At 35.4% G+C, this 13,940-nt stretch overlaps 2 protein-coding genes across 5 annotated transcripts in view; both read left to right on the top strand.

The window, feature by feature from the left end:
• The window catches only part of TMF1 (TATA element modulatory factor 1), a 35,279-nt gene extending 23,075 nt beyond the window's left edge, over window positions 1-12,204 (top strand). Inside the window, exons 11-17 of one of the 2 annotated variants that reach the window (XR_016394742.1) lie at window positions 967-1,159; window positions 2,003-2,072; window positions 2,307-2,399; window positions 3,251-3,352; window positions 3,637-3,789; window positions 4,177-4,278; window positions 4,925-5,011. Coding sequence is in view for 1 of the 2 variants with exons in the window: in XM_022572588.3 (XP_022428296.1) it covers window positions 967-1,159; window positions 2,003-2,072; window positions 2,307-2,399; window positions 3,251-3,352; window positions 3,637-3,789; window positions 4,925-5,050; window positions 5,745-5,888 (881 nt within the window). In the remaining variant the exon portion in view is untranslated. Of the gene's footprint in view, window positions 1-966; window positions 1,160-2,002; window positions 2,073-2,306; window positions 2,400-3,250; window positions 3,353-3,636; window positions 3,790-4,176; window positions 4,279-4,924; window positions 5,051-5,744 lie in introns of those variants that run through there. The other variant, XM_022572588.3, reaches the window with a different exon arrangement.
• Window positions 12,205-13,493: 1,289 nt separating this feature from the next.
• EOGT (EGF domain specific O-linked N-acetylglucosamine transferase) overlaps window positions 13,494-13,940 on the top strand; it is a 35,466-nt gene continuing 35,019 nt past the window's right edge. For all 3 annotated transcript variants that reach the window (XR_016394743.1, XM_022572595.3, XM_022572593.3), the window contains exon 1: window positions 13,494-13,551. The gene's annotated coding sequence lies outside the window, so the exon portion shown is untranslated. The remainder of the gene's footprint in view (window positions 13,552-13,940) is intronic.

The raw sequence follows: 13,940 nt of genomic DNA, 5'->3' as shown, positions 1-13,940 counted from the left end.
CTCACGGAAGATGGTGAATGTCAGTTTATATGCTTATTTTCCATTTGTACATCCTCTTCGGTGAAATGTTTTTGTCTTTTGCCCATTTTCTAATTGGAATGTCTGTATTTTCACTGGTGAGTTTTGAGACTTCTTTATGTATTCTAGATGCTAGTCTTAGATAACATGGTTTGCATTTATTTCCTCCAAGTCTGTAGCTTGTATTTTCATCTTTTTCACATAGAACAAAAGTTTAAAATTTTGAAGAAGTCCGGTTTATCAGTTTTTCTCGTTATGGCTCATGCTCTTTGTGTCAAACCTAAGTACTCTTTGCCTATCCCTAGATCCTGAAGATTTCTTCTGTTTTTTTCGAAAAGTTTTATAGGTTGTTTTTTTTTTTTTCAGTTGAAGTATAGTTGACTTAAAATATTATATTAGTTTCAAGCTGTACAACAGTAATTTGACATTTTTATAGATTATACTTCATATAAAGTTATGATAAAATATTGACTATATTCCCTGTGCTGTACATTACATCCTTGTAACTTTTCTATTTTATACCTGGTAGTTTGTACCTGTTAATCCCCTTCACCCGTTTTACCCCTCCCCTCATTATATTTTGTTTTATAATTAAGTGTATGATCCATTTGAGTTAATTTTCATATGCTGTGTGAAGGTTAGTTTGAGGTTCTTCTTTTTTTTTTTTTCCTTTGACTATCCAATTGACCCAGCACTGTTTGTTGATTCACTACTCTGTTGATACATGACTCCACTTTCAAATTAAAATATTTTGGTGAAAAAAGTGATAAAACACATATAAATTAAGATTTTTTTTGTCTCTGTAGGCAGGCCTGCCTTAGTCAATGAGTACTTACAGTTTTAAGTGTGGCTATTTGCATCATTAAAAGTTTTAAGTCAGAATCTACTTGTTATCTTGGCCTCTTGAATGTATGTATATGTGATTTTTCTTTTTTACCCTACAATCAGGTGAATCCCAGACCTTGCTGGCAGCAGCAGTTGAGAGAGAACGTGCGGCCACAGAAGAACTTCTTGCCAACAAAATTCAAATGTCTTCCATGGAGTCGCAGAATTCTCTCTTAAGACAAGAAAATAGTAGATTTCAGGCCCAGCTAGAATCAGAGAAAAATAGGCTAAGAAAACTAGAGGATGAAAATAATAGGTGAGCATGTTTCTTGAGTGTTATTCTTGGTAGTTTCATGACATTTTAAAGCACTTTAAAAAAATGTGGTGTTGGTTTTTAGCTTCATTGCACTGAGAACTGAAAATACATATTTTTAGTGTTTAAAGTCAGAGTCATTAGTAATAGGATATTATACCAAGATAGGACCGGGATTCATTGAACCTTGCATAGGCTTTCGAAATTGGGTGGCATGTTCTGAATATATTTGCATTTTCCAGAGAAAAGATTCATTGCTTTAATTAGATTTTTTAAAGGAGTCTGTTACCACAAAATAGTTTGAAGACCACTCACTGGAGTTGTTTTTATATTACAGGGGTTTAAGCATTGTTCCAATCTTTCTAAATAAATGTCTGGGCTCTTTGGAAACCATAAGCTATAAAATCCATCTATGTGAAGTTATATTAAGGCTGTGATTAGGGGTTTTATCCTGAGTTCTTCCTTGGAATTTTACTTTAAAAAAAAGTGGTCAAGTAAAAATGATTCATGAAGTAAAATATATGAACTTTTGCAGACATTTTCATAGACCTCCCTAATAAGCCTTTGTAGAATCTGAACAAATTGTAGAATGGTGGTATTCAAAATTCTCTTTAGAAAAAAAGTCTCTTTTTAAATGAAATCTTAATCCAGAGAACCAATAAATAAGATAACATGAAGTAGTAGTTCACTTTTTGAATAAAACCCAAGTCATCTGGAAAATACAGTTGGAAAATAAAGCTGATAATAAAAATGACTACTAAGTATATAACTGGAGTTAATAAAGTAGTGAGTTTTTAATAGTCTGTACTATCATCTTTTTTGTTTTAATTCCCTTTGGCTTAATAGGTACCAGGTTGAATTAGAAAACCTAAAAGGTGAATATGTAAGAACACTTGAAGAGACAAGGAAAGAAAAGGTATTTCGATTAGTGTTCGCTCACCTCTTAGGGCTTCCATTAGAGAATGGTTGGGGATGGTAGCGAACTAATGAGATGACAAGATAAAATGGGTGATGTTTCTGCTTTTGGAACTTGATCTGTAGTAGTAAAACCAATAGGAGTGTATACCTTATGTTCCTAAACTTTGAGATTGACTTATGATGATGACTTAGTATCACAGAAATTATCTAACTGTATCTCTCTCTCCATTAGACACTGTTGAATAGTCAGTTAGAAATGGAGAAAATGAAAGTTGAACAGGAAAGGAAGAAAGCAATTTTCACTCAAGAAGCAATAAAAGAAAAGGTATTAAATTTTGTTTTCTTTTTGATGTAACCAGTTAGTAGCTGTTGTGATTAATCATTATTTGTTTTGTAATTTTAGCTACACTTTATAAATACCATTTTTTATGTCTAAAATCAATAGAGTGATAAATTCTAGTAGTATAATCAGTGTTCTGCTCAGAGTGGGTCCAGAGTAATTTGAGTTTAGGCAAAGATATCTGATTTCTAGGATTTGAATGACAGAACCTCTTGCCCCTTTTAAAATGAATTTTTGTGGTCTCTCACTGACTCTGATGCCCCTCATTTGGCCCATAGGCACCTTGGGAGTGAAACTGGTTTGTTCACTTTCTGGTTAATGAAGGTAATTTTTCTAAAGTGAGTTTCCTGTATTTAAAGGATTGGAGTATACTCGGTAGTAAGCGTAATACATTAAAACTACCTATATGTGCATTGATTGAAATTACCTTTTGAAATTATTTGGTTTAAAAAAATACAGTAAAAATAAAGTGGATAAGCCAGAAACTTTATGGTTTGTAAATCTCATTGGTAATCTTATTCTAAAGAATAGGTTTAATTGGTGGTATGTTATATAATATGAAGCAGTTAGTTCATATAATTGTTCCAATAAAAACATTCTCATTCCATTAAAAATAAAACAAATTATGTTGTTATAAATGAGATGATTTAACCAAGTTTGTCTACGCTTTAAATTACTAAATATTGTGCCTTTGATAAGACTTAAGATATCTGTAACATTTTATGAGGAAATTAGAATGAATCTTTGTTGTCATTGATCCTAGAAAACTTTCTTGCTTTTTTATTTATCATTTTACTCTTTAATCTGAACTGAATTTTTTTTCTTTACACCTTAAGGAACGGAAGTCATTTTCTGTTTCTAGCACTCCCACAATGTCACGCTCAAGTTCGATAAGTGGAGTTGATATGGCAGGACTACAAACATCTTTTATGTCTCAGGTGATGTTTTATTTCTTACACGTGTTTAGTTCTTAGACTGAATAATGATAAAGAGAATGTGCAGATAGCAGTTCCACTCTCACCGTGATCTTGCTATTCTATAGGCAATTTATCTGCATATTTATAAGGGAGTGCTAATTGCACTGAGGAAATAGAGATGGTTTTCTGCCTTTGAAAAAGTTGTAGACATTTTAAAGTAAGAATTGACCAAACCATTTTGTTTGACACCTATGCACAGTCTGTAGTAACTGAATAACTATATATGCTTTCTTTAATTAACACAGGATGAGCTTCATGATCACTCATTTGGACCAATGTCTGTGTCAGCAAATGGAAGCAATCTTTATGATGCTGTAAGGATGGGAGCAGGATCAAGCATTATTGAAAATCTACAGTCTCAGCTAAAGCTAAGGGAAGGAGAAATTACTCATTTACAGGTATTAGAAAAATTAAATGTGCTGTAGAAGTAAATGAAATTTTGAGGCCCAATGAGTAGCACCCTTCATTTCCACCTGCATTCTGAACAAATTGAGAAATAAAATGAAATAGTGACACGTGAAGCCCCAAGTAAATCATATATATTAACGATAAAGGCTGGTTGGAGAAATTAGCCAAGGATGAAAGTTCAGTGGGCCTTCTGAGTGCCAGAATTTGGGAGACTGTCACAGGAAATGCTTGGCTGGAGTAGGCCACCGCATGTGTGACAGCCTGCCATGATAAGACAGAGAGGCATCCAGGAGCAGAGAGCTCCTTGCAGGCAGCTTTTTCCAAACACGAAAAAAGGGAAGTTGCTGAGCTGAGCATAGCCATTTTATTCTTCCCAGATTTTCTGCTTAGGTAAGTTGCTCCAGCTCCCCCTATGAGGAAAGAGTAAAGGTGATGAGAGAGATTAGAACTATAACATCCTAGACATGAAAGGAAACATGGTGAGTGGAGCATCCTCCCATCTTATCTTGCTTTTCAGAAACTTAATGTTGTGACAAATGTTAAAACGTTTTACCTGTTTTCATTGTTAAACTTGATACACTCGAAAGTGGAACTTTCCTCTTCTATTTTTATTATATGATTTTAGTTGAAAATATTACTGTATTAAAGAAGATGCCCTTGAATTGGAAGAAAATAGATCAGAATAATCTTATTACCTGTTATGTTTGTGTAGCCCACTGTTATGCTTAAGGGCACAAATGAACTTCTTTGGTAGTTGATGATAGATTCTACCAATGTGACCTGCATGGTTGGCGGTTTGTTTTTATTTCTCTGGGTTTTTGTAGTAATTTAGCATAACTGAAATATATGCTGTTTCCTTAGAGAAAAATGTAGAGTTGCATGTTTCAAACAGATGATTAAATTTTCTTCAGTTCTTTATCTCTCATAGTAAACCCTATAAATGGTATACCTTTGAGGAAAGTTGAAACCGTTTTTGTGCCTCTATTTCCTTTTACCAGGAGCTAGCTTATGGTTATATGTTCACATATCTATTTCTTAAAAAGTAGCACATTAAATGTTTATATTAGTGGAATTATTAAACAAGATATATTTTGATTTAAATCACTTCCTGGTAATGTTTCTCAGCTAGAAATTGGCAATCTAGAAAAAACACGCTCCATAATGGCTGAAGAGCTAGTTAAATTAACAAATCAAAATGATGAACTTGAAGAGAAAGTGAAGGAGATACCCAAACTTCGAACTCAGCTAAGAGTAAGTATTCTTCACTCTTATTTTTAGTTTACATAAAATGCATATGTATATGTTAGTGTTTTCTTTGATAATTGAAAAGTATTAATATTTGAGTGAAGAACTTTAAAAATGAATCTTATCTTGCTTGTCACATCACACATTCAGAGTAATGTTCACAATCATGTTGAGTCTCAGCACAGGAAAGTAACTAGATTTCATTTGGCCAAGGCTCATTAATAATCCTGAACTTTTGCATGATCTGAGTAGTATTTTATTGAATGATGTTATATGTATCCTCACAATTAGCATATTTGGTATTGGAAGTTGCTCTTAAGCCATATATGAGAATAGATTTTCTTTTGACTTTTCTTGTGGGGTAAAATGCCAGGTAATACTTAAACCACAGTGAACCATAGAGACTAAAATTTCATCAAACGTGCTGAAATTACTGGGAGAAAAGACAGATTAAGCTATATATGGGAAGAATTGTAGATTTAGTGAAAAGATATGTTAAGATTAATAGCCATCTGGCTTATTTTGTTTTTTTTATTCTTTTATTCCAACAGACCGAGGTATGAGTTTAATTTTTATGAGAGATGACTATATACTTTTATTTAGATTGTAATGTCTTTACTGGTGGCTCATTTATGATAATATAAATATATTAAAGATTTTCTGTAGTTATTTAAAAATTGTAAACAAATATATTTTATAGGATTTGGATCAAAGATACAACACTATTCTGCAGATGTATGGAGAAAAAGCAGAAGAGGCAGAAGAACTTCGATTAGATCTTGAAGATGTAAAAAATATGTATAAGACTCAAATAGATGAGCTTTTAAGACAAAGGCTCAGTTAACTTCTGAAAATTACATTCCCATCGAACTGAATGTAAACATTTAATATCTAAGTACAGATATCCAATAAATTCTTTTATAGAATTAGAAAGTGGAATTTACTGTAGCATTCAGAAATTGAAAAAAATTGTTTTATAGTATATAGTAATATTTCCAGTTAAATTATTTTGTGCAGTATTTGAACTTTATTTTTAAAACTATTCTTTAAAGATTTATTTTTTACAGTCTTTTTTTTTTTTTTTTGCCTTGAATAGCACAGAGATTTATTACTTTATCCTCATGTCATTATGGTTAGGGAAGGAGAATGGTGTTATATATTGTAGATATATAACTAATTGTATCTATAATTTATATGTTTTTGTATATATTGAGAACATTTAAAGAGTGATAGTGACATATTGACACTTCGAAATCTTTCACACTTAAATCTTCAGTATGTCTAATTACTATTTATGAAAATGGACATTGTGTTCAAGTAAAAAAATTATTAAACCTGCAGTTATTAAATCTTGAACTAATATTTTTCTTTTGGAAAAAAAACACCTTCTGAAGTTTAAAGGGTAAATAATTTAAACTTTAAAAGTTTTGTGGTCTCAAATTTTATTTCACTCAGATTTCACGATTAAGTCTGTACAAATTTTGGTACCCACTTGGAGAAAGCTATAGCTATTCAAAGTTATCTAGGCATAATTGAATAGTGGAAAGAATCTACTTACAGTCATTTTGTGATGGTATCATTAACATTTTAGTAGTTTTGAAGACGTATTGTTTTACTACCCTATAAAATGAATCAAAAGTAATTAAATTCCTAATATAATTTTCATTGTAAAAATTAATTGTTCACATTTTGTAAAGCCATATTTTTGGCACATTAAAAGTATATGTTTGATATTCGTAACAAAATAGAGAAATTATAGGAGTTAAATTTGGCATTTTGCAATTTCCTGTGGTTTATCATTTAATTTTTTTCTTGAACCTTTAAACTGAAAAATAGTGTGAAATAGCTGAAAAAATAACTATGCCTTCCTCTCAGCTGTGTTTTAGACTTGTGAAATATTTTGATACATTTTATTACTGAAAGTCATTTAGCTGCCTTTACTTGAAAGTAGGAACACTCACTTAACTTCTAGTTACATTTTAAACACTAGAACTTTAGCTACAGGTAAGCCATGTTGAAGCTTTTGGAATGCCTTTCAGGGCAATTCAAGTGACCTCATTTTTGTTCTTTTTGCATTCAAGATAGTATTTCTGTCAGTGAATCTCTGATTTGTAGCATTAATAAATATTCTTTCCATGTGAGCCAAATTCATAAAATTAATTTTCTATATTTTAGTGGTAAAAAGCAGTATAGTAGCTTTCTGTCAGCTTTTTTTTTTTTTCTCCAGGGGCTGACAGAAAATGACAAGACTGATAGCAATAAGAAATGTACAGAGGGCTTCCCTGGTGGCGCAGTAGTTGAGAGTCCGCCTGCCGGTGCAGGGGACGCGGGTTCGTGCCCCGGTCCGGGAAGATCCCACATGCCGCGGAGCGGCTGCGCCCGTGAGCCATGGCCGCTGAGCCTGCGCGTCCGGAGCCTGTGCTCCGCAGCGGGAGAGGCCACAGCACTGAGAGGCCCGGGTACCGCAAAAAATAAATAAATAAATAAAATAAATGTACAGAATTAGAAAATATAGGAAACTTAAGTTGCAAATTCTGTCAAGTGTTTGAAACTAGAAGTTTAGGAATTATGAAATTGTTCTTTTAATATATCCATTAGTGAGGGAAAAACCCCAAAAACCCTTCAGTTGTGGAGAAAAGATTGAAATAAAATTCCTTTACCTTTCAATTTTATAATATTATACATTCTCTTTTCTTAATCCATATTAACATTAATAAAATCAACTTAAAATTTTTAAGTGTTCTCAGTTTATTTAAGATAAACAGCTATTTAATACTTAAGTCTTCGGCTGTGTATTACCGTATATTGTTCTTTATCCACAAATTAATAGCTGATGTTCATACAGACCTTATTTTATTATACACTTAGATTTCTCAATACATTTGTAAGTTGAGAAGGTGTACTGAATTGCCTTCTTGAAAAACTCCACTAAGTGGCAGAATACCTATTGAATATTGGTTGCTGTATTTTGCTGTTTGTCATTAAAACTTATCTGTCCATATTCTAGAAAATATTTATATTTTAATAAAGAAAATAGATCGCAGTCAGATGTTTCCATTCTTGAAAGAAAATAGGTAATATAAATGATAACAATGTCAAGAATATAAACAAAGAATAGAGGGGTGTGAACATTGTTGTTTCATATATAGACAACTAAGCACAGACTGTGGGCATCCTTCTAACTCTTGGGAAGCTGAATTGAGAGTACCATTTCTTTCTTTTTCTTTACCTCTTTTTTGAGAACTTCCGCTTGTACAGTGTTTAACATATGGGGATGTATCAAATGTATCTATACTTTGATTTAAGATATTCTAAATATGGATAATTTCTAACCTAGGAAAACATGTGGTTTTAAGTAAGTGAAAAGAAAAGTTCAGGAAAATTTTTTTCTTGTAATCCTTCATTTGGCATTTGATTTATTAATTGAAAGTTTTATTTAAATGCTTATTAAAGGATGTGATTTATAATATATAGAAAATAGCCACAAGAAAAAATAGAAAATTACTATAAATATCTTATCTTGTTCTACCACTCTTTGTCTAGTATGTATACATGTATGTTCTAATATATCATAATTTTTCATTTTCATTTAAAAATCTAATGTCCCCAATTCTATTCAGTTTTAAACTATTACAACTTTAACTTCATATTTTGTAAAGGGCTAAAGGTATGATTTAAACTACAGATGGATATAATATTTTAATCCTAAATGAAAGATAATGTAAATAATAAGCATGGATCTGATTTGAATAAAGATTTTAAAATAGTAATAATGTATTTCATTTTTAACATAATTTAGAGTGGTCAGTACCAATGAGTGAAGGTAGTTTTCTTTTATGAAGATAGATGTAACTTTGGAATTCTTATTTTAAGAAAATAAGGATAAGCCCAAATTTTTATGAGTTATATTACTGAGTGTTTTATTAGAATTAAATATAGTTTTTCTAATGAAGACATGTTTTTGGAAAATATAATTCTAAGAATTTACTTCTTGTAACTAACGTGTAATTACTGTAACGATGATTTGTGTCTCTTTAGAGTCTTAAACAGTATCAAGATATTCTTCTAAAAGTCATAAAACATTTCTATATTCAAATAATAACAGATAAAATAAGTTATCCTCTATTCATAAGTTACCTTGAGTTCATATTGCTTGTACTGTTGAACTCTGCAACTTTGATCCTTTAAAGTCCTTTTAAGCTATTGCCTTTACACATACCCATTTAACTTTTAGCAAATCAAGACCCTTTAACAAGATAGAGTAAAAATTAAATGTATCTTTCTTCTTAATACTTACTTTTTTTAAAAAAAAAAAAACAAACAAAACCTCACAATGCTTCAGTAATCCACAATTGTGATACACAGAATTTACTCTTAGTGCTGTCCAGAATTTATTCCCCATATTGACCTACTGCCAAGTAAGGTAAATTTCATTTTCAGTCCTCAAATAATACTAAGCAAGGGCTCATGGGAGGTTTTTCTGTTTGCTTAACATTAAACTCTCTTCTTTGACAGGTAGTGATGGGCAGAGCATGGTGGATAGAGGTGTTCCTTTCAGTTTTAGACAATGCCATGCCCATTTGTCTCTTTTGAAATGACAGTTTTTACAAAACATATTAAAAAAATCTGTGGTCATAGGTGATAATAGGAAACAGTGCTTACTTTGCTATTGTTAAGCAGTTCACTTATATGGGATCATAATCACTCATCCACTGTTCTGAAATCTAGAAAGCTCTGAAAACCAAATGTTTCTTTAATAAGCTTGTTGTCAAATCTGCTTTGGTAGTAAAGCCTGACCTTCACTGACATGAGGCTATTAAGGGCTTTATCTCACTTAGTGTGAGTATTCATTCATTTTGCTGCATTTTGTGTGAGAGTATGGGGTACTGATCCAGGACACAATGAGGGTGTTAGGTAGTAAGATGGTGTGCATACCCTGTTCTGTTAAAAAAAAAGCAGGAACATATACGGTACCAAGGATTTTGGAAAAGGGATTGTATAGCTGCACTTTATCTTCAGATAAGCTTTTTAAAGTGGATACCATTATCATCTCCATTTTTAAAATGAAGAAAGGTTAAGTAATTGCTCAAGGTCATATGGCAAATAAGTGGCAAAGTTGAGACTAATTTGTGCAGTTTGGCTCCAGAGTCCATGCTCTGAACCATTAACTATACAATGCTGTTTCTCTTACTGCTCTTCTGTAAAACCATAAGCATATAGATCAACTGTAGCATAAGATAAAATTTAGTCAAAATTTGCTTGCTTAAAATTTTAATACCTTTGATTTATGGTTTAAGAAGTTGGATATATCAGAGAACCAATAAGCTATATTCTGCCGATACTTCAGCATTTTGCTAACATTGTGAGCTATCCAAAATGCCAATGTGTGAGTGGCAAACTTACAACCCATTTAGCAAACTTGTAGTGCAATGTAAAAATTATGATTATTCAAAATTTCAAAGTTATATAAAAGAGACAGCAGATAATGAAAGCCATATACTTACTAATGTTTACTTTTTAACAGCATTCAATTTATGGCCCATTTTGTCTCATTTATACTTCACGTGTGTTCCTCTCAACCCATACTATTTTGAAGCAAATTTCAGACATAGGACTTGATTATTATATTTAAGTCTGAAATGTTTCTGTAAAAAGTAACTTTACCTCATCAACTATTTGGTTACTTGCATCATAATTCATATAGGAAAGACAGGATAAATCTGCTTCATTCTTTTCCTTTATTTACCAGTTCTCACAATTAAAGTTGGTTCCTTTCTATCATCCAAAATGAACAGCAAGGTTTTTGGCTTGTGTATTGGATCGATTAGTTGGATCTTTTTGAATTTAATATTTAAATATGTTTGTGCTTCAATCCATTACAGTTACCCTATTGATGCTTTAAATTATTCTATCTTTGGCCAGAGGGAACCTTCTTAAACTGGTTTCTGAGTCCTTTTGGTATGACCCTCATAGCCTTTGATTGCTTCCTCCTGTAAAACCTTTCAGGTTCTTCTAGTACATTTCCTGCCCCATATCTAAGATCATTTTTCTATGTATACACCAAATTAATCCATTTTTCTATGGAGCCCATGTTCCTTAAATGGGAAAGTGTGTAACGAGATCACAGTCTGGGCACAAGGGGTGCTTCTTGCTACATGGTTGGTTGTTTCTAAATCTTTTCAACGGATGATGAAGGGCAGATTTGGGTTTGTTTTTTTTAAAATTTATTTATTTTTGGCTGCGTTGGGTCTTCGTTGCTGCGCGTGGGCTTTCTCTAGTTGCGGCTGGTGGGGGCTACACTTCGTTGCGGTGCGGGGGCTTCTCATTGCGGTGGCTTCCCTTGTTGCGGAGCACGGGCTCTAGGCTCGCGGGCTCTAGAGCGCAGGGCTCAGTATTTGTGGAGCACGGGCTTAGTTGTTCTGCGGCATGTGGGATCTTCCCGGAGCAGGGCTCGAACTCGTGTCCTCTGCAATGGCAGGCGGATTCTTAACCGCTGCGCCATCAGGGAAGTCCCTAGTTTTAGTTTATAATGTAAAATATTTACATGATTCTAAAGTCACAAGTATATAATGTATATTCAGAGAACTTATCTTCTTTGTCCCCTATACCTATATTCCCTCCTTCCCCCATAGGTAATCATTTTAATGTTGTTATTCTATTTGTAAATAACAATTTATATACATAAATCTATACATATATATTCCCTTTCCTCAATAAATGATAGCATATTGCACATTCTTCTTCTACTGTGCTTTTTCCACTCAATAATATATCCTGCAGTGTATAGTGATATTTCTCAATCCTCTTTTACGCCTGCATAGCTCTACATTGTGTGAATATACCATAGTTTATTCATCAGTCTCCTGTTAATAGACGTTTGAGTTTATTGTTTAAAACTAAATTTTAACATTAATATTTTGGGAGGGAAATTCTATGTTAAGAATGGCTGTTACAGTACGATAGAACACAACCTCATGTTCTTAAAGCCCCATCACATTTTGTCTCCCCTGAGCCAGAATGACCACAACTTAATATTTAGCCATTTAAAATAGCACCATGTGCACCTCCCAACAGTTGGATTGGTTTGTCTGCTCTTGCAATGAGACTAACATATTTTTAGAAGCCTTTCTCATATATTGTTCTCATGCGTTCTTTAAAAAAAATCTATGTATTTTTCTCTATATCTTTATCACATATCACTCAGGGGCAAACCAGCTTGTTTATTCATTTTGAATCAACTAAGAGGAAAGCTATATTTCCTGTATGTGACAAAATAGATTGGTGGCAAGTAAGCTGAGAAAGCACTTTTTAAAGTTGCTCTGCTTATTGGTAAGGGGTGGCAAAGTACGAAATAATAGAACAGTACTTCCTTTAGAGGCAGAGTCTTTTACATGAAGAGTAAACGAGTTAATACTGTACAGTGCTTTAGAATAATCCTTGGCACATATCAAGTACTGTGTGTTTTTGCATTGCTATTATTTGAAAGAAAAAATCCAGATAATGTTACTCAATTAGCAAGTTACTAATGGAACTTGTTCTCATAACGGTATCTGAAAAAATTATTTGAAGATTATGTAAGCCTTTGGTAACAAACTGTTGTATTTTCTTATGATCATAGTACTTAATGCGGGTGATTTTATGTGTCTGAGCGTAAGTTTATTTTGATGATACCAACTTTGATCAGTTAAAGTTGAATCAATAATGCTCACCTTAACTGTGCTCTGTACTACGCAGCATACTATGAGAACCGAGGGCGCCAAGAGTAGAAGTATGGGAGATGGGCGTTCAAATAATTATGATAAAATAATTAAGCAATTGCAATTTAAATAATTATAAAATAATACAACGATAAAAATACAACTCCACAAAGCGGCATTTGACCTTGGTGAGTTTTCGGATAGTTACGAAGAGAGCCAAGAGTATTACTACATAATATTCAAGGACTCCAAAGATCCTCCATCCTCCGGTTGGCCACCAGAAAGTGCTGCCAACTACGGGCAGGCCCCACGTATGAAAGTGAGAGCGGCAACTTCGGCTCTAATTAAGAAAACAGTAAAACTCCGCCTCAATGCAACGCAATGAGAAGGAAGAAGGGAAGGAGAGTCAGGCTTTCTACTCAACCCGTCCCAGGGTCCTTTAAGCGCCTTATCCCTTCCTCCCAAGGAGGACAGTCCAGCCTGGCTCTCTGGCCCTGGCGGGAGAACGCAGGGAACCGCAGACGGTGCCTCTCGAGCCCGGTCCCCGCGGACCTGCCATCGGGACCCGCGCTCCCAGCCCCCGCCCGGCCCGCGTGGCCCGGCTTCTGCCCCGGCGGCCCCCGGCGCGGCGGGGGTCCGCCTCCCCGCGCAGGCCGGCCTAGGTGTCCCGGCGGCTCCCGGGCGCCCCCTGGCCCGGCTCCGGCGCCCGAGGTTTCCGGTGAGCTGCAGTCGCCGGTTATGACGACTCCCTCCTCCGGAGCAGCCGCCGCCGCCGCCGCTTCTCCGCAGCCCCGGTTCGCCCAGCTCCAGGTGGGACTCGCCCCGGGGTCCGCGGAGCCTTCACCCGCCCCCCTGTGTGCCGCGGCCGGCTGAGCGGCTCTTGGGGCCGGGCGCGCGGTGGGCGCTTCTGCCCGCTCCCGGCGCGGCTTCCCGGAGGGCTGGCGCCTCTCCACGGGTCTGCCTGCGCCTTCCCATCGCCCGCGGGCCGAAGAGGCGGACGTGGGGAAGGCGATCCTGACCCTCCCGACTCCGAGCGCTCGGTCTGTTCATGGCGCCTGTAGCGGCGCACGGGACCCCGGGGGCCCTCCGGACGCGGGGAAGAATGCCGGCTCCCCGGCCGGCGCCCCCTTGACCGGGTTTCCCAGGCCGGGGCGGAGCCGCTCTCCAGGCCCCTCCCAGGCGCGCCAGGGACCGGGGCT

The sequence above is a fragment of the Delphinapterus leucas genome, chromosome 10 (genome assembly GCF_059928025.1).
Source record: "Delphinapterus leucas isolate spDelLeu-1000000601 "Yukka" chromosome 10, BTC_Dleu_Yukka2, whole genome shotgun sequence".
NCBI lineage: Eukaryota > Metazoa > Chordata > Mammalia > Artiodactyla > Monodontidae > Delphinapterus > Delphinapterus leucas.
Note: the sequence above shows the minus strand (reverse complement) of the source record. Positions and strands in the feature narration are given on the sequence as shown.